The 20868-nt window shown below is 45.6% G+C and overlaps 2 protein-coding genes across 11 annotated transcripts in view; both read right to left on the bottom strand.

Moving 5' to 3' along the window:
- Positions 1 to 3552, bottom strand: part of Coro6 (coronin 6) — a 9674-nt gene extending 6122 nt beyond the window's left edge. For 6 of the 10 annotated variants that reach the window (XM_028759269.1, XM_028759268.1, XM_028759262.1 and 3 more), the window contains exon 1: positions 398 to 595. In XM_028759269.1, the coding sequence (XP_028615102.1) occupies positions 398 to 595 (198 nt within the window). Of the gene's footprint in view, positions 1 to 397; positions 598 to 3544 lie in introns of those variants that run through there. The other 4 variants (XM_028759261.1, XM_028759265.1, XM_028759267.1 and 1 more) reach the window with 2 other exon arrangements.
- A 939-nt stretch (positions 3553 to 4491) lies between these two features.
- Ssh2 (slingshot protein phosphatase 2) overlaps positions 4492 to 20868 on the bottom strand; it is a 111183-nt gene continuing 94806 nt past the window's right edge. The window contains exons 13-14 of the mRNA XM_028759181.1: positions 14024 to 14858; positions 4492 to 11303 (exon numbers count right to left, since the gene is read on the bottom strand). Coding sequence (XP_028615014.1) covers positions 9216 to 11303; positions 14024 to 14858 — 2923 coding nt within the window. The 3' untranslated portion in view covers positions 4492 to 9215. The remainder of the gene's footprint in view (positions 11304 to 14023; positions 14859 to 20868) is intronic.

Consider the following 20868-nt stretch of genomic DNA (forward strand, 5'->3'; position numbering starts at 1 on the left):
TCTCTGTCTCTATGTGTGTGTGTATGTCTGTCTCTGTGTGTGTGTGTGTCTGTCTCTGTCTGTCTCTCTCTGTGTCTCTGTCGGTCTCTGACACTGGGGAACAATAAGGTCAGAGTCTGATTGGACCTTGGTCTGCGGCATCCCAACCATCTCCATCACTAACTCTCATCTTGGTTTCTGCTAGGAACACGGTGCTTTGTGGCCTAGAAAGTGGACACAGGTCACCCTGATATTGCTGTTCCCCACTATTCTTTGTGTGTTTGGCAAGGACAGAGTAACTAATCCACACAGACTGCCCTTCTGGAGGCCTGCACTTCAGTGAGAAAAGGCTAGTGTGTGATATCCCAGAGATCCCAGCCAGAGCCCTCCCAATTGGTTCCTTCCCCTCATCCCTCACCTTGGCCAGAGGCAGAACAATGAAGGCACCTCCACCTCCAGCCTCCACAATAATGGCTAGAAATTTGGGGTTGACTGCACAGAAGGCGCTGTCCCATGTGACCTTGGATACCCGGATGTCCTCATAGGCCTGGTCGGCCTTTGCTGCCTGACCAAACACATGGCGGAACTTGCTTTGCCGAACCACACGCCGGCTCATGGCTGGGGCAAAGATAGGGGCTATCCAGAGCCTAGAGGCACGTTGGTCTTTAATCCTGTGAGCTGTGGGAGGGAGGAGCGAGTGAGTAGGATTATCTGGCAAGGATCTTCAAAGTGACCAAAGGCCGAGGCAGGTTTTTGGCACCTATCTCATGTTGTTTAACATGAGGGACAAGGGTGGGGAGTCTCACCACGTCTTAGACACACAGGCTGGGGGGGGTGATAACAGGCTGACACAGGGCTGAAACTTCCTGCAAGACTGAATGTTTTGAGAAGCAATATCAGTGGGTCCCCTCATGCTGCCAGTCATGGGTGAGCACCTCTTTGCAAGTGTTTGTCCCTTTGAAAGGCACCCCACTCAACACACTTAGTCACTGGACTGTAGCTCAAGGCTAGTTGCCGGGCTAGGTAGGACTACAGCCCTCAAGATCCCACATTCACATCTCTGGAAGGGTTCAAGAAGATGTATCTTTTTCTATAGATTCTCCAAGAGGAAAGGTCCTCCTGTTAGCCTGTTCCCTACTGTTTTCTGCAGATTCCTCCCGTGGGGTGGGGTATGTGGGAGTGGGCAGTGTAAGGCCGGTCTTCCTTCTGTCCAGTTCACCATGCACCGGTTTCTCAGGGTGGGGTGGGGGGAGCCCTGGCTATGGTCATCTGACACAAATATCATGCTTTAGTCCAGCCTCTTGGGTGCGATGCCTTTGCTGGTTAGTAGATTCTCTTGAGGGTGGGAGTCCTTGACCCCCACCTGCAAGGACCAGATGTGCAACCAGGTTCTCTTTTTGGTGCTACGACCCCAGCTCCTGGAGCTAGGATCTTAGCTATGCTTGCTACTCTTCCCAAGGGGACACAGCAGGTTCTCCCAAAGGCCAACTGCTTCCTGCCCCTCCCCAGCCAGGGCATCCCTGTGCCCTTCAAACTGCTCCTGCAGCCCCAGGCCTGAAGGCCGGCCTACTCGCCCCCTCCTCCAGCCTCCTGCCCCGGCAGTGCGTTCGTGTGAGACTAGGTGTCTCCTCGCCAGACGCTGTCCGGCCAAATATAGACACCAAGTCCGCCCTGCCGGACCGAATATAGCGGCGGGGGAGGGGGGGCGCAGACCTCTGCCCCCTCCAAAGACCCCGCCCGCGCCGTTGGCCTGCGGTGGCGGAGGCGGGGAGAGGGGTACCTGGTCCTAAGCCGGGCGGAGGTGCTCACGCGGCGACTCCTCTGCGGAGCGGGCCGGGGTGTGCGGACGGCCGAGGGAGGAGGCGTCGGTGCGTCCGGGCCAGCGTGTTCCGGCCGCTGCCTGCGGCTCTGGGCTGCGGGCTCCGCTGCAGTCCCAGCTGCTGCTGCCATCAACCTGAGGGGGCGGGGCCGGACGGGGGCAGGGCCAGGCCAGAGCGGCCACGCCCAGTCCAGCGCGGGAAAGTCCGGCGTCTCAAGTCCGCAGTAAAAAGGGAAAAGTAAGTGTGCGTGCGCTTGCGGGGTGTTCGTGCCTCGTGTCTCCCTCCGCCCCTCGCAGACAGGTTCCGGAGGGAGGCCCAGGCGCTTGGTCCAAAGCGGGACACGGAGGCGGGGAGCCACCGCGCGAGATCAGGTGCCTGCGCGCCTCATTCCTGCCGCAATCGCGCAGCTAATTTAGTCGTTCCCAGCGGGCGGGGTTGTCCCCGAACAGCCACGACCCGCCTGCTAGAGGCCCCAGAAGATACTCTGGGGGAATCGTCTCAGTCGCTTGATGAGGGTCTAGGCTGGCTCAGGGCAACTGTGAGGCTACGGCTGTTATTAATAACGATGGCGATTGTTTGAGAATTTAAAACATTGGCACCAGTATAGGCATTTCATCCCTATTAGAAGGTTTTATGAGCCACGGCTTAATCCGGTAGGTCAGAGACTAAGCAGAGAAAAGTGAACTCCCAGCACCAGGTTCAAGGGGAAGATGTTGGCACAGATATCTGACCATATTTTAGAGGTCAGAGAGATCAACTCTGAAGAGGATGTTTAGCCCTCTGGGCTTTGTTTGAGACGATCCCTTTATTTTAGGGCAGAATCCCTCACCCCCAAGACTCATAGTCTTGAGTAGTATTCAAGGTCAAGAAGATAAAATAGTCAGTTCCTTGAGTTGCTGTGGGGCCAGTTTCAGGCAGCACATAGAATCAGTAGTGAAGTTTTCCAGAGACCTCTGTGTGTGTGTGTGTGTGTGTGTGTGTGTGTGTGTGTGTGTGAGAGAGAGAGAGAGAGAGAGAGAGAGAGAGAGAGAGAGGACGAGAGAGAACGAGAGAGTGAGAGAGAACATACGAGCACGTGGGTGTCTATAGGCTTGTTTCTCAGGAGAGGTTTAGGTATTCAGTGGTTTGTAGAGGATCAGAACCAGAAATTGTTGGTGCTACACAGAGAATTCATAGCTTCTATGTGTGCAGAATCACAAGGATGGGAGGAGTCTTTTACCTTAAGATTCCAGGTACATGGTTAGCTCACACTGTGCTGGGGGGCACATTCTGGTAACCCAAGTTCACTTCTCAGAACCCACGCAGCAGCTTACAACCATCTATAACTTTAACTCCAGTTCTTGGAGATCGATATTCTCTCCTAGCCTCCACAGGTATCAGACACACATGTGGTGCACCAACATACATGCAGGGAAAACATTCATAAAGTTAAAAACAACACCAGTTGGGGCTGGAGAGATGGCTCAGTGGTTAAGAGCACCGACTGCTCTTCCAGAGGTCCTGAGTTCAATTCCCAGCAACCACATGGTGGCTCACAACCATCTGTAATGAGATCTGATGCCATCTTCTGATGTGTCTGAAGACAGCTACAGTGTACTCACATATAAAAAATAAATCTTAAAAAAAAAAAACAAAAAAATAAACACCACCAGTCAGGCAAAGAAGCCACTGGGCTTGGTTCCCCCATAGAAATGTCAGTGAGTTCTGAACTGCAATCCATGAGGCTAACAGGAATTTCGTTTCACAAACTCATTTTCTGAAAGAGACCCGATAACCAAGACATGATTTGGTTCTTTTGCTTTGGCTACAAAGCTGGGACTGAATGTATTTAGTTGGTCAGGAGCCCAAGCACTTCTGGAATATTTTGTGAGGTGATCATATCTTCACCATCATGTACACCCACTCAAGTGAGTGTGCCACGCACTTGACTTGGCAGATTCAGAAAGTAGGCTGGTATTTTCTTTGAAAACATCAGAAAATTTCTTTGACAATTGGGCAACTAATAGAGTTCCCACAGATAGTACTGTATTTGGGCTGTACTGTACTGTATTTGGATAGTATTGTATTTGGGCTTTGTAGCTTTAAAATTTTTTTCTTTTAATGTGCATTGGTGCTTTGTCTGAATGCATGTGTGTGAGGGTGTCAGATCTTGGAGCTACAGACAGTTGTGAGCTGCTGTGTGGGTGCTAGGATTTGAACCTGGCAGCCAGTGCTCTTAACCATTGAGCCCCCTCCCCAGACTAGTAGATTTCACAGTGATGAAACTTGTTTGTTCTGTGTTAATATCCGGTGACCCACACAGCAACTCCAGCCAATGCTACAGCAATGTCCCACCCCAGTCACTCTGTACCATGGCTGGCAGAAGAACTGTGTTTATTCATTCTAACATTCAGGTGACAGCTTCCATGAGTGACTCTTTGACCAGCCAAGTTCCCAGCCTGGTCATTTGATCTGAGTCTCATTGTCTGCACCTTTTGGTAACCCTGTTTCCTATGCAGTCTTTTGTGAAAGGTAGGTTATATACATGCACATACACAAATGCATGTACATATGTGTATATGTGTACATGTGTATATATTCATTTCCCCACACTAAAGTTCTTCAGTATGTGCTGGTCTATCTGTGTCTGTGCTGTTTTCTAACCCCCCACCTTCCCTATCAGCCCTCTCTTTTGTTACACATGAAACGAACATTTTGTCTTCAAAATAAAAATTTATTCAATCTGTAACAAGAACATTGAATCTGCACATCTGCGCACAAGTTCACATTTAAAAACAGCGGAGCACATCAGTAATAAAAACTATGATACAAGTGGGACATCCCAACCACCAGGATTAAGGAAGGAGATGAGGCCACTCTCTATATTCTGCTTTAAATGCCTCAAAAAGGTCCCAGAGATTCCAGGGAGCACCTGCTTTTAATAAAATGAGAGCATATAGAAGTTTGGGATAGCCTGGACAAAGGTAACAGTCAGTGCGAGTCTTTTGGACTTGTTTGGGTTTCAAACAAGTCTTACAAAACAAAGTTTAAAAGGTGTGGGGAGAGGGAAAGGCACCTTTATCTATGCCAAGCAAATCACAATCAAATAAAACCCATCAATTCCCAGTGGGCTTACTGACTAAGAAACATCATGTCAGTTCCTCAGCTTTCCATTTGGGGTATTTGCTCTCTGTAGGCAGGACGCTGCCACTACCGTCACTGTGAAGACAGGTGGCAGCACTAGCCCTATACCTGGGTGGGGGTTGGAGCTCTTCAAGTTGATTAAGGGGTGATTCCAGTTTAGAAATCCCATCCTAGATCTCTGGGGCACGAGATGAGGCTGCTTCTCTTCGTAGCAGAAGCCAGGCCCAGTCACCTCTGCTTCAGGTTGGAGCAGTAGGGAAGCACCTTGCAACAACTCTCCATGGCATCAAGAGGTCCCAAAGCCCTGGGGAAAGGAGCGTGCCGCTTCCTGCTTTGGTGGTAGGCCTTTTCCTAATATGGGTGCCAGATGAGTCGAGGCAACACGTACACTTATGTCCAATACATGCTTGATTTTTTAGTTTGGAAGGGATAACGAAGTCTATGATCTTTTAAGTTGGATTGGTGCTGAAACAACGGAATGTCACCTTGTCTACCATTAAAAAGTGAAAACCAAACAACCATACTATCCATTCACCATCACGACCATCACTACAGCACTGAGAAAAGACTGCTGGATGCAAGTGCAGGACACAGATGGACATCAGCTCCACATCTGACCCATTTATCCACAAGGGATGACAATAATATGGCATTTTCTCTGGGGGAGGACTCATAGGACAGCCATGGCTTCAGTGCCTGAGGCCACAGCGATGATGCATATTTTAATACTCACAAAGTAAACAAAGTATCCACAGATAGTTGTTTGAAAAAGCCAAGAAAGATGGCTTTTCTTTAAAATGCCCTTAAAACTTTTTGCATAATGCTTTCTTAGAAAATAGAAAACCTCAAATCCCACAGAACATTTTTACTGAAAGAGAACCTCAGGTACAGAGTCCTGTGAGCCACTGTGTCAGAGGCCTCTCAGAGGAAACATCTGGGCTCAGGAGCAGGAGACTATGGAGCCTGGGATGTGTCCCCAGGCTGTCCCTGGAGCTCTTGGTAGTTCCCAGTATGAGAAAGAAGGAAATAGCAGCACAGACAAAAGTACAGAGCAGGAAAACACTAAAGATGCTGAAGAGGTGGGGATGCAGGAAGAGGAACCGATGTGTTAAAAAGAACAAGAGGCAACCACACTGAGATGCAGTGCTCCCCACTGTGCTGTGCCCACACCACCCACTGCTGCTGCTTCCGAAGACAACGAAGGGCTGCGGTTCTTCCCTACAGTTAGGTATAGTTCAATAAAGTCAGGCTATAGCTCCAATCCTGCCTGTTCCTGGGGCTGTTAGCCCAGGCACTGAAATGTCAGTTCCCCCGTCTAAGTGTCCACATGTGTGCTTACACACTTTTCCAGACATACTGACAGGACTACTATGGTCTTAAAAACAGTAAAGAGAGACAGAGGCATTGAGCAAGAGGTTAAGCACTAGTCAGGAGGTCAAGGTTTTTCCTGCTTAGCAGTTTGTCAGAGTCAGGTCCAGGCTTTCCACGAACAGAAAAAAACAGACAGACAATCTGAAATTATCAAATGCTAAAGTAAAAAGTCTTCAACAGCTTATTATGCACCTGCCTTAGCCATAAGCATGACTTAGGAACAACCCAAGTGTCGGGGTTTGGAGGGCTGGCAAGACCCTTTGGCATAGCTGAATTATAGACCCTGTGTGGAAGAATCCTAGGCAGGTGAGTTAAATGATAGGAAAGACAATTAAGAAGGAAGACAGCAGAAGATGGTTTCTTCCATTCTTTAAATCTTGAGAAACAAAACAAAACCAAAACCCAGGTCCGTCCCTCCGCCCCCAGTGCCCTCGCTGGGCCTTATCTCAGTCTCTGCTGTGAGAGATGCAGTGAGAACATTCTCTCCTGGGAGAGGAGAGTGCAGTGCTCACTGCTGATGTGTGGCATATGGATGCCACTTTTTTGAGACAGGGTCTCACTCTGTAGCCGAAGTTGGCATCTAGCTCATAGTGATCTTCCTGCCTCAGCCTCCCAGATGTGGGGATTGCAAATGTGAGCTACTACACCCAGCTTTTATTATTATTTTTTGGTGATGCACTCTTTCAGCCTTTATGTAAACACTCCTCACTCATAATTTCTTGTCCTCCGGTCATACTGGTAGACAGGACTCTTTAGCAGATGTGTCCTAGAATCCACCATCTTGCTTCCCAAGCCTCCCTCACACACTGATACATACCACCTAATAAGACAACACACAAATATCCAAGACTCACAAAGCTGTGACATTTAAAGAAACTACCGAAAGACAGTACAGGTATCTATAACTCCTACCCCACATGTTTTCAGCAGTTGGTGGCGAACTGCTTCCTGGCAGTAATGTCAGAGCCAACCACGGCGTTGCATGGCAAGTGGACTCCCAGATCTGGAGCACTTGAAAATGGCTGCAGTCTACTTTTCTGGTATTCTACTACTTGCTCCCTCCAAAGTCATTAATCTGTGTGTCTGTCTTTTTCCAGCTAGGGCTATGATGAATTAAAACCTAAGTCTCCGGCTCCTACCCAGACAATCCTCAGCAATGTGGACATCCACAAAAGCAAACAGGGAGCAAAGTCGTAGACCTCTTCAGTTTGCTAAGCTGTGGTGGTTATCTCCAGATGTTTTCTGTACTATTCTCAGGGGCGTATTTGCAGCAGGCGGGCCAGTGTTAAAGAGTGGCAGGACAGCAACAAAGCCGTAGTATCCTAGTGGAATCTGTGTCCTTGGCTGAGCCCCCCCAGCCTCTCAGCCTCCCACTGGGAGCCTCTACTTTGAGCAGCAAAGACACATATCTGGCTGTGCTTCAATTACTGGCAAGCCATGATCTGGGACTTCAGCCTCGACCAGAAGCCAGCGTTCAGCGTGATCTAGTGGGAGCCTGCAGGGTTTCTCAAGAGGAAGTACTTAATTTGGCAGGAGCTGGCAATGACAAGTTTTCATTTAAAACAAATAAAGATTTCTACCAAAAACTACCAGTTTATTTCTGGTATCTCTCTCTTTTCCAGTTGCAACTCTACTCCTTAACAAGAATAAATCAAAAGACCCACAATATCAACCATGAAACATTAAAAAAGTGACATTATGTACATAAATACTGTGTATGAACTGTAGAAAAAAGACAAACCTAGGAAAAATTAGGGGAAAAAACTTGCATCAAGTGTTAACAGGGCTAACATAGAAAACTTTGTGTTCAATAGGTTCTATGTATGTAATGTAACAATTAAAATATAATTTGTGAAATTAAGAAAATGGCAGGATGAGGAAACAGCAAGAGAGAAGAAATCAATTGGAAAACTACGACCATTAAACTCAGAAGGCCCACTGAGTATTCAAGTAACAGGGTTAAAACCCCACAGTATGTATTCATTTTACAAGAACACACTGACTTTGCTGTTTTTCAAGCCTGTTTCCAGGTCTTTAGTTGGGAGGCGGTGCCTGAGCCCGTCATCCGCCAGGCGGGGACCCGGCAGGCAGGGCCAGGACTCACCTGTGTGGATTCCACTGGCCCCACAGAGACTTAGGAGCTGTGTTTCCACCTTTGACCCCACCTTCTCTCTTAATGCATTTCTCTACAGATGACCTTGAATTCCACTTAGGGTTCCCTCTGATTTTAGATTGTTTTCTTGGAGAAAATTATTTCCTTCGTAGGTTTCTATCAGTAGGTCAATTACCACTCCTTTTTTGTAATGATCAATGCGTTTTGGAAAATCAGAAGAAATGGGAGTCTCAACTGCCTCTTAAAGGAAAGCAGAACCTGCAACTTCAGGAACTCCAAAGGAGGGCTAGAGGAGGCTGAGAGCATGGACTTCCCTCTGCCCTTCAGCACACAGGTCGCCTCAGGCCTGGGTGAGCATTTCCAGTTCCCGGCTTCAGTGCCACCTACCCCATCTGTTTCTTTCTCTCAACCAAGCAGGCATGTCTTTTCTCAGAGGGCAGTATGAGAAGAGACAAGTGGCAGTTGATTGAAAAACAGCAATTTGCCTTTGATAAAGGTGCTCTTTGAAAAAAAACTTTTTGAGGTTTGAATTTTTAAAAAATAAAAATAATAAAATGATCTTACCATCCAAATCAGTACACATACATAAACACATATACTCAAACACACACATGCATGCACACACACACACACACACACACACACACACACACGTATACACATGGAAAAACCCAAACCCTGCATGAGCCAGGAACAGTAAAATGACCAAAATATTATAAAATTAACCAATAAAGTGCATGTTCCTTACATATTACACCGCCCCTTTAACAAACATTTTCTTAGAAAATCACGTGTGTGTGGGCTCAGGATCACATGGTGTTATAGAAGGGGTTGGTTGTCCGTTTTTTATCACTTGCTCTTTTCAGTCTCCTAAGGGGGTGAGTTCTGCCATGTTGCTGACGGGGTGCCACAGCCAGCCCTGGAGAGGTGCCTGTATACTGCAGACCCTGTGTCTGTAGCAAAGGAGGGCCTCCTTCAGAGCTAGTCAATTCTGGTCTTGCCTTGGGGAGCAAACACTGCTGACTGTAACCAAACTCTTTGGCATACTGCACACTGGGCCTCTCCACTGGCTTGTTCTGCACAATACACTCTGTTGCTTTTAGTTGCTCTACAAAATACTTGGTGGACTGTAGGTTCTTGTGGGCACCTGGGCTTTCTGAGGGCTCATGGGCCATCAAGGCATGCATGCCTGAGTCTGTTCTGAGGAAGGGCTGAAGCAATTTGAGATGAGGGGATTCTGAGGAGACAAACTCTCTATCCGGTAAGTAGTCTTTACAAAGATCCAGGTAACCCAACTTGGCAAGAGAAGCCGAGCGCTTCATATGTGATGTTTTGGAGAACCCTCCTTGGAGAATCACTCGAGACTCAATTTCTTTAGCGTGCTCCTTTACCACACCATGGCTGTGGCTGAGATTTCTTATATTTTCACTACTAGAGCTATGTGGAATTCGACAGGCTTTGGGTGATGGATCTGGTTTTTTCTGTAACACGCCAACACTGTCACCAAGTTTGTTAATTAAACTTAGGTCTTCTTTAGTTAATGGAGAGGATTTGTGTGCCATTCCACTACCACTGGAAAGGAAGTCCCCCTGGCTATCCTTCCAGCTAACCTGCTCTGAAGACAGCTCGCTGTCTGTGGTACTGCTTTGCTCTGTGCAGCCTTCCAGGTGAACCACGAAATGGGGAAGCAAACAATCCAAGCTGACAGATGCTCCCTGGGTACTGCAACTGACAAAAGGTGCTGCTGTCTTGAAGGGTGTGGATGGGCTGTCCCCTTTGTCTTGAGGGCTATTTAACATAGGGGTTGGGTCAGTGGGCTTGTCACAAGAGGAAGAATGAGGCAGAGGTAGCACTTGGGGATGCAGAGAAACCTGACTGGGGTCCAGAGTCCTGTTCAAATTTTCATCCAGAGCACAAAACATAGTGATAGACCTCTCCATCTTCACCTTCCTCAGTCCTTGTTTCTCACCCTCTTTGCTGGGTGTTGTCTCACCTACTGGCTCAGTGTGATCAAGTGATGTAGCTGTTGGTGTATACTCAATGATTTCTATTTTCTTGGGGAGGGGGAGAAGGATGGCCTGTGTCTCACATTCCTGGTTTAGAACCACAGTCCTCTGCTTCTTCAGGTCTCCTTCCTGATTCTTACTTCTACTATCTGACCCTAGGCAGTCCTGAGGAGCTGGCAAGGAAGGATGCTCCAGCAGCTCAGAGGCTGGAACAGTGGGATTATGCTCACAGTGGGATAGTGATCCAGCTTCAGAGCCACTGCATTTCCCTTTACCCTTGCTTGGCTCGGCTTCTTTGAGGAAAAATGAATGTTCTGGGGTGGTTTCATCACTTTTCCATTTTGGCATTAGGTCTGCCATAGAAGAATCATTCTTAGAGTTCTTGCGATTGGATAATGTAGGACCTGCAGAGGCTGTACAATGGTTCTCCTGCTCTTGTCGCAAGCGCTCTTCAAACTCCAGGGTGGCTCGCCTCACAGACCCAGGGCACCACTTGGCACCAGGGTGTACCCCTGGGCCCCAGTCATGTTCCCCCTCAACTGGTTCCTCTTCTTCCAAGTCTACTGTAGATGAGTGTATGGTCAGACAGCCTTCTTCTGGGGCACACTTCCCCGACTCTCTAGCTAGTTCTGGCTGGACACCACAGAAACTTTCGTCCTGCTCCAAATGTCCAGGTTTATTTTCAGGGGCTTGTACCCTCTCCAGGGGCAGCTCATGGGTGGTGTTCTTCTTTGGTGTATGGCATGGGTTAGAGAGGATGTCTCCTTTTAACTGAACCTGCCCAACTCCTTGACTAATGGACTCAATTTCAGTGACAATTTCTTTGACTGAAATTGCATTTTCTGAGTGAGACTGCATGATGATGTCTGGGCTGACAAGTTCTGAGACTGCCTATGAAGAGAAAATAGTGAGATGGTTATGGCAAAGTGTGGCCTCACTGAAAGTGCTAGTATCCCACTTAGCAACCCTGTGATCTGAGAGAACCTGTCTATGAGAACGTAAGTTAGATGCCAAGTGCATAGGCTCACTGTGCTGTCAGACCATGGGAGCAAAACAGGATTTATTATCAAGGCAGGAGGCAGAAAATGCATCATAAGGTACACCACTGTTTGCTAAGTTTTGTTCTGTTTACTCAAGCAAGATTTTAATTCAGGACTTTGTTTTAAAATGTACAAATACCTATGGGGGCTTTTATAATCCATATTTTCATAGTACCACTAGCTTCTAGGACTTAGACCATAAAGAAATAAGTGAAACCTTTTCCTAGCTGGCTTATTAACTTCTAATGTGATAGTAACTTACACAGGTGGTGATCACAGATCCTTCAAGTGCTTGGTGGCCAGTTCAACATGCCCAGTATAAGACAGGGCAGATGGCTGTGGCTGCCATCTGATGTACAATTTCCAGATTTACTGCTAGTTTCTCTCTCAATAGCTTTCAACAGATCCCCCACATCACTGCTCCTCCTGCCGGGAGAGTGTGCTTTGTATCTGACCTCACAATCTCTAAATTTCTTTCTTTCTCTCTTTCAAGATTTTTAAGTCTTACATGTAGTGAATATTTTGCCTGAATGTATGTATGTGTACCATATGCATGCCTAGTGCTTACAAAGGTAAGGAGAATGTATCTGACCCTGGAAACAGAATTATGAAAAGTTATGAGCTACCACATAGGTGCTAGGAGTCAAACCCAAGTCTTCTGCAAGAACAGGTACTTAAAACTGATAAGCGATCACTCTAGCCCTTCCTTCCTTCCTTCCTTCCTTCCTTCCTTCCTTCCTTCCTTCCTTCCTCCCTCCCTCCCTCCCTCCCTCCCTCCCTCCCTCCATCCCCCCTCCATCCCTTCTTTTTTCCCTTCCTTCCCCTCATCCTCTCGACAGGGTTTCCCTGTGTATCCCTGGCTATCCTGGAAGTCACTCTATAGAGATCAGGCTCTGCCTCCCAAGTGCTGGGATTAAAGGCATGTGCCGCCATGCCTAGTGATGTACGATTTCTTATGAACCATTTCAAAAGAGGAAATACCATAGATAGTATAAAAAAAAGTTGCTTTGTTTGTCTGTTTTGAGACAGTCTCAAGTTTACTCTAACATATAAAATTTCCCTTAATGATCTTATTGGACCGCATATAGTGCATTTACTTTGAAGTACTGGGGTTATTCTGCAGTACACAGGGTCCTATACATAGCAGACAAGCACGTTACCAGCTGAGCTTCATTACCAGCCTTGGTTAGATACCTGAGATCTGGTCTTTTCCTCCTACTCTGCCTTCATCTGTTATTTCTTCTCCACAAATACCCCAAGACAACGTTTGCTTCTACTTCTGTTGCATTTGTTGTGTTTCTATGGAAAGTCAGAACGTTTAAGCTCTCTTTATGAACCAGTCAGTGTAGTGGTATTGACAGAAATAGCTTTCCTACTGAGTCCTTGGTCATATGAGTATTCCTTCCATGGCCCATGCACATACCAGGCTCACCAGTTCTGCCAAGATCACCTCTGCTTGATGTCCTGGCAGATTCCTCACAAAGGCAAGACTGACCTTGTTAGTTTATACCAACTAAGACTCTTAAAGGATAAAGACCAGCACCATTGCTAAGGAAATAGTGTATTTTGAAGTCTTACATAAATAAAATATTAACAAAATAGACTGGTAGTCATAATGTACTGACTTTAAAAGGGACCATGTATAGATTTTGAAGTTAAATTTTTTTTTTTTTTTTTTTGCAGTGGGATCTGATTTGGGGTAGGGAGGAGGACAAGAAGTTTCCCAAACAAACTGATCCTCTCAGATGCCATCTCACTCAGGTGGCACTATGGCACCTCATCCCTGCTGAGCTTTGACCTGAGCCCCAGGGGCCACAGAACTAGCTTTGGCTAGTTCTCTCTTCTAGTATCATCTCCTTTCAGAAATGCTTCCAGCAGGGGATGGAGAGATGGCTCAGAGGTTAAGGGCACTTGCTGCTTTTGCAGATGACCTGAGTTTGATTCCCAGCACCTAGATAGTGGCTCACAACCATCTATAATTCCAGTTTCAGGGAAGCTGATGCCCTTCCTGACTTCTGTGGGCACCAGGGACACATGTGGTGCACATTTATACATGCAGACAAAATATTTATACACATAAAATAAATCTAAAATGACAGACATCAAAGCTTGAAAAGATAAAATTCTTTAAAAGGCACCCTGTTTTAAAGGACGGTCTTGGCTGGATTGTTTAGCATTTACTAGGGAAATCTTTACAAACATCAAGAGTGAATCAAAGGGCTCAAGGAAAGGCTCAGTGGTTAGAACCGCGTACAGAGGATGAGAACTCGGTCCACAGCACCTATGGTGGGCAGCTCACAAGCCCTTGCAACCTAAGCTCCGGGGATCTTACTACTTTAACCTCTGTGGCACCTCACTCGTGAGAACTGCCAAATCACACAAATGTTAATTTAAAAAAGTCAGGGCCAGGGGTAAAGCTCAGTGGTATAGACTGGCTTAGCATGGCTGAGTGTCCCATTCTCCTCCCCTGCCCCTCTTGCCCCCCATTTCCAAAGACATTAACACAGCAAAGTCTTCAGTAGTTTCTTTGGTGAGCATTTCATTAAATAGAAAACCATAAAGCAGTTTTACCTTTGACTGGTCCTCATCCACAGAAGATTCTTCAGATGCATGGGGAGTATTACTCGAAGAGCTGCTTCTCTGGTCATCAGCTGCCATTTCTGAAGGTGCCACTTCTACCACTGACAGGCGACAACCCTCACTCTTTCCTCCACCTAATTCTTCTATCCTTGAGTGAGAAAAAGACCGAGAACGGGTTTCTTGAGAAAGCTCTACAAACTTCTCTAGGGCACTAAAAAAATCAATACGATCTGCACTAAAATCGGAGATGGCAGCTTGGCAACTGGCTTGGGGGCTTGGTGACTCCAGGTCAGGTGACATGGGGAGGTCTTTAAGTCGTGATGTCAACTCTTCCATTGGTAGTAAGTGGACATTCATGTCTGCTTTCAGTGCATCTGTCTCCAAATCTTCCACTGCTAAATCTGGGAACTTGTTGGCAATGTCTGGGGCCTGTCCAGGTTGGAGTAAGGCTTTAGATCCATGGCAGTTGTCAAGAGGGAATTTTGATTCACTGAGACAACACCCTGACGAGCATCCATTGATGTCATTTAAGTTTAATTCATCTTCAATCTGACTGGCATGAAACTCTTGTGAAGAAAACTCCAAGCAGATGACTCTTTCTTTGGTGCGCAGTCCTTTCTGATTTGCATCTTGTGGGACCACATGTTCCACAAAGACGGGAGGCATGGCTGCAAGGTTCTCCACAGTCTTCACCTCAGTGATCTGGTCTGCTGATGTGGTCATCTCCTTCTTGTTGAGCTCCAGCCCAGGTTTACAGATGGGTTCATGGTGGTCTGAGAGGTCACTATCTGAATGAGATCTCCAGAGTTTGTTATGCCGCTGTTTGCTGTGAACAACACAAACAGGAAACACAAACAGGTTTGTGAAACAGTCAACATCCCTCCAGGAAACCACATTCAGAGAAATCTTATCTCCTGCAAATCCTTGCTCCTAGTCATTGGACCAAGATAAAAACAAACAAACAAACACACACACTGCAAAAGATCAAAAGATGCACAACTTATAGGAGCAAAAACCAAATCAAGCAGAACAGACGGTTGAGATCTGACTTGTTTGAGACAGGGGTTCGCTACAGAGGCCTGGGTGACTTGGGTGGAACTCACTCTATAGACCAGTCTGCCTCAAACTCATAGAGATTTCTTTGCTTCTGCCTCCAGAGTGTTGAGATCTGACTTTTTTTCTGTCATCAGATTAGTGGGAGCTGAAAATGTTGCCAACAGCCACTATTGATAATCAAGTCCTCTCATGGTGTGGTTAAGTATGAACTGTTGATTTTAATCTTTTTAACTTCATTTACTAGTTGTGCTATACTATGGCATACAATTGAAGGTAAGAGGACAACTTGGGATAGCTGGTTCTCTCACTCTATCACCTGAGTCGTAGGGATCACTCTCAAGTTGTCAGGCTTAGTGGCAAGCACCTTACCTGATGGGCTGTCTCACTGGCCCTGTAGACTTTAAGAGTTAAGTGTAGCAATAGCTCTCCAAATTTAATTCTTAAATAATCAGTTCTTCCTGTTAGAAGTTTTCTTGAGGAACTATTTTAAGAGTATGTGGATTTTTACACACACACGCACACGCACACACAACTGGGGTTCAGTTCCTAGTAACCGCATGGTGGCTCACAACCTTCTTTAACTCCAGTTCCAGGAGATCTGATATCCTCTTCTAGTACACGGGCACCAAACATACATTCAGGCAAAACATCACATACATAAAATAACTAAATCTACTCCCCTCAAGGCTCAGGGATCTATGTAGAAGAGGAGGTAGAAAGATTGTAAGAGCCAAAGGTAGGGGATGACTTGAAGAAACAATGTCTTCCAGACACAACAGGGCTGCCTTACATACAAACTCATAGACTGTGACAGCACACACAGACCTGCATAAGCTCAAACCAGATAAAACCTCTCAGCACAGAGAAAGGGACACAAAGTCCCACTGATAACCAAGAAGCTGTTTGCATCAGATATTTGCTGGGAAAGGGAAAATCAGTTTTCTCCATTAGGGTGACAATGAATATATATCAACTATATTCTAGAGCAGGCTTCAACACAACACGGGTGCTATGTTTTTGGGGTGCTTTTTTTGTCATTTGTCTTACTGGTTTTTGTTTGTTTTGACCTATGCTTTTTTTTTTTTTTTTTTTTTTGAGACGGAAAGGTAGGGAGTAGGGGGAAGATCTGGGACTTGGGGAGGGGACAAAATACAATCAAAATATATAGTATGCAAATTTTTAAAAAATTAAAATATCTAAAATCTTAAAAAAATGTTTAACAATTAAACCAGAAATAAAACAAAACAAGCTTCCAACGTAAACAACATATAAGTCACTCAAAGAGCAATACTTTTTGGAGGTGTTTATTGGAATGAGAACTTATACAGTAGCTCTTGTTGCTGGTACAGATGTGGGGGAATGGTGATCAAGATCCTTCTTATTGTTATTTGTGAGGATGACCACAGAGGTCAGAAGGGGAGTCAGATCTCTAGAAGCTGCCCTAGTATGGGTGCTGGGTACCAAGTGTGGGTTGTTGAGCCTTCTCTCCAGCTCCAACATGATCAGTCTTTTGTGTGTGTTTGAAACAGGATCTACGTGGCCTTTGCTGACCTGGAGCTCACTATGTAGAACAGGCTGGCCTTGAATTCACAGAGCTCCACCTGCCTCTGCCTCCTCAGCGTGGGATTAAAGGCATGTGCCACCATGTCTGGCTAAGGTGATCATTAAGTTAGAAAATAAAGGAGGCCTAGTAAATCTGGATTGAATGTGCCGTTACAGAAGAAGATGATGAATATAAACGACAAGCCTTTCCCAAAAGATCTTAGAACTTGAGACAATACTTGGGAAAACGTGGGCCAAAGAGGGCTCTTTACCAACCCCAGAGACCACTACACAGTCATCCTTTGGTTATTTCATGAAGTGCAGTCTGAGGTGGGGATGAGAGTCACTTCAAACTACATGCTTATAGGAAACACAATTCCTAAAGCCCCAGCCAAAATGTTTCAGCTGCCTGTATGGTTGGTCAGGATCACCTGCCCATGGATTAGATCCTAAATGTAGGGCTTGACAGTCCCCATGGTTTAATAGCAGACAAAGAGTTACCTAACTTCTGGGTGGAGTGGGAAACTCAGCCTCAAACAACTTGCCCTGGGCTTGGGGCCACACATGGGTTCTGCTGAGTCATGTGCCTACACCGATGTGACCCCTGTCTCTTCCCATTTCTCCACCTGCTCTCAGCTCCCTCTGCTGTCTGCTGCTTGGGTGGGGCACTCTGACTCAGGCCTTCATAGCAGAGGGTGCTTTCCCTCAAAGGGAACAGGTCAAATCTGTTTATGAAGACAAGCTATAATCAGTTAGCTGGGTGTACAGTGGAGTTTTACCCTTTTCAAGCTGCATGACTTCCAGCCACCCCTAGGAGGAGACAACATAACACACATTGCACAGCTCAAGTAAGTGAGAGGCAAGCTGTACGCTTTGGGTAAGTGGGGACTAAACTGTATTATTACCAACCAAGGCCAGTTTGCTTCCTATGGAACTTTCTTTTCTTAGCTCTGGAGGCCTCTGTTACCACTGTGTTTTCTAATTTTCACACTGTCACTTATTGTGGGGTTGTTCAAATGGGTCTTCTCACTTAGCACCAGAAGATAATTCCTGTGATGCATGTGACTGAAGAGACAGTTCAGAGCGTAGCTGTTCTTAGCCACTTGATGGTATAAAATAGCAGCTGATTTTATTAGCCAACAAACAAATGACAAGTTTCCATAATCTCAAGAATTCCCCAAAGTACAGTTTTTTAAAAGATGCTTGCAAATTGCTTATCAGTCAGGGCTGGGGAGATAGCTCAGTGGTTAAGAATGATTGTTTTTGCAGGGGACTCAGGTTCAATTCTTAGCACCCACATGGTGGTTCACAACCATCCATAACTCCAGTTCCAGAGAACTAAATGCCCACTTCTGACCTCCATGGGTACCAAGCATGCATGTGGTACACATACATACACATACGTAAAACACCCATACATAAACCGAATAAATCTAGTACATTAAAATATGACCAGTCAGGAGGAAATGTGAGATGGAAGCTATGCTAGTGAGTGTAAACAGTGAACGCTTCAGAGGAAGTAGCTAACATCACAGCCTGCCGCTCAGCAGGGACTTCCTTCTGTTCTTGGAGGTTGATGATCATCAAAAATTCTCCATTGGGCCTTGGGGATACAATTGACACCTACTTATAAGAGAGTAAGTAAAAGAAAATCTAATCCAAAGATCTGCCTGAAGCAGAGTGGTAGGCAGCTCTGACACAGTCCAGTTATCATCATCACCGCTAAAGCACTGCCCCTTCACATGCCCCTGCTGCCCTGCACCCTCCCATCCTGAGCACTTCCTCTTCCTTAAAAGGTTAATGCAGGTGGTTTTTAAAAATTAATTATTTTAAAGATTCACTCTTACTACATAGCCCTGACTATCATGAAACTCACTTTGAGGACCAAGCTGGCCTTGAATTTACAGAGATCTGCCTGCCTTTCTCTGCTGAGATTAGGGGCATGCCCACCACACCTAACTGTAAAAACATTATTTTAACTAAAATGTTTTCAAGCTCCATCACTGTATGTAAATATATTTTCATAAAGTGAAATAAATGTGTCACAATTAGTTTGTCCATATGGTTGACAAATAGTCTCGGCTACTATAAACATTGCCAGGGACATTCTTGTGGCTGCTAAGACTTCAGTCTCTCAGAGGTGTCATGCAATAGAATGTAATATATGGATCATGGGGCATGTGTGCATCACTGGTTTGCTGGTGACACTAGATTGCTTTTCGGTGAGGCTCTGTCTGGTGTATTCTAACGCTCTGACACTGATAGGATGTGGCATACAACATTAGATCATACCTATTATTTTAACTGGTAACTTCTAATCCAGCTGACCCCCAACTCCCGTTCTAGGCAGGCAAGTAAATAAACAAGCTGCTAAAAAGGAACTTCAGAGTTGGCCTGTGGCCTAGATGATGCAACCACGCCTCAGATCTCCCCTCCCTTGAGTGGCCTCTGACCTGAATTTGGAATCATGTAACCATAGGCACACGTATGACTGGGCTACTCTGGGTAACAGTTTAGTTTTCTTATTTATTAGATGAGCAGAAAAGAAATGTAATAAGATATTTAAGACATTCCATTCTCCTCCTTCTGCTTTCTTGCTACATGTTAGGTAATAGCATCAACTCAGAAGAAAATACTGCTAGAAGTTCAGGGCTAGGAAAATGAGACTGGCTGTGGTCACCTTCTAGGGTACTAGGGAAAGCAATGGGCATTTCTGTGAGTTGTGCATGGTCCTGGATGTTTTCAATTACTTAGCCAGAAAGCTATTTTAAAAAAATCTTTTTGAGCCACAAGTAGCTTGGCTGTCATGGGACCAGAAATCCATGTCCTTTCACTTCAGGCTCCTTGCTGCTGGCTGACAGCTCTAACTAGACTGCTCTCCACCAGAAAACCAGGATAAGAAGAAAGCCCTGCCACACCTGGCCCTCATAACCAAAGTGGACATGTCTGAGGACATGACACACAAATTCTCCTAGCTGTCACTTAGTTTTCATCCTGCCCCCTTAACACTGGAACCTAATACCATAGACACATGGCTCAGCTTGCAAATGGTCTGCTTGAAACCTGAACCTGTCTGATAGAGCATGAATCTGACAGACACTTGTGGTAGCAGAAAGAGCTTCATAACTCACTCTTCCTGCTACCACCCCACAACTATAAAAACAGAAAAGAATATGGCATGAAAAATACCAATAGTTTAATTATACCATCCTTTTTAGGTCTTCAAGTGGAAGAGTAAACCAGCCTTTTCTAAGCTACCAATGATATTTTGAAAGATGTAAGAAGTTCTTTGAATTTCCGAGGGTTGATGTGTGGCTGGGGCTCTCATGCTCTCACTAAGACTGTAATCAATTCATATGTTACTAAAGAAATGGGTTACTGAGGTCACTGCACCAAGAAGCTCCCTCTAACAGGCAGCTGCCTCTGCGTGACTACAGTTAGAGGATGCTGGGATCACAACTCTTTGAGAGCCACTATGCATTTCCTGTGATATGAAAACAAGATCCAGAAAAAAAATGCTATTAAGGAACAACCAAACTTTGGAAGTTGTCTATCTAACTGCCTTTCAGGGAGGTTCCCCCTCCTCTGTAGAGCACCACACACAGGTGACACCAGTGAAATGAAGGGATAGTGAAGCTTAGTTGGATTTGGTTCTAGAACATTCTTTATGAACAGTGCTGGCAGCCAACAGTGGCCTAAATGATATTCCTAACCTGAACATCACAATACAAGAGATTCCAGAAACACTTTCCATGCCATTTTCTGGGGAGTTAGTATGCTTGTGATGGTTGGAGGCAGGTTGATGTCAATGGAGAAGGAATAAAGAACATATATGAATATATGCTTTTTTGGTAATCATAGAGAAAAAGAAATGATAAGAAACAACCCTTAACACATAGTGGTATAAAAAAATGACTTAATCACTTGGGAGATGAGGCAGGAGGATTAGCTTGGGGTATGTGATAGCCTGTCTTTAAAAAAAACAAAATGTGTTGAGGCCAGCCTGGTCTACAGAGTGAGTTCCAGGACAGCCAGGGCTACATAGAGAAACCTTGTCTTGAAAAACCAAAAATAAAAAAAAAATAAAATGTGTTATTTTATGAAACAAAACCAAAAACAAAACAGTAAACATAGATTGATCTACCTATCTATCTACCATCTAAATCCATCCATCCACCCACCCACCCACCCATCCATCCATCCATCCATCCATCCATCCATCCATCCATCCATCCAAT

This window comes from Grammomys surdaster, unplaced genomic scaffold (assembly GCF_004785775.1).
Source record: "Grammomys surdaster isolate TR1022 unplaced genomic scaffold, NIH_TR_1.0 126278, whole genome shotgun sequence".
Classification (NCBI taxonomy): Eukaryota; Metazoa; Chordata; class Mammalia; order Rodentia; family Muridae; genus Grammomys; species Grammomys surdaster.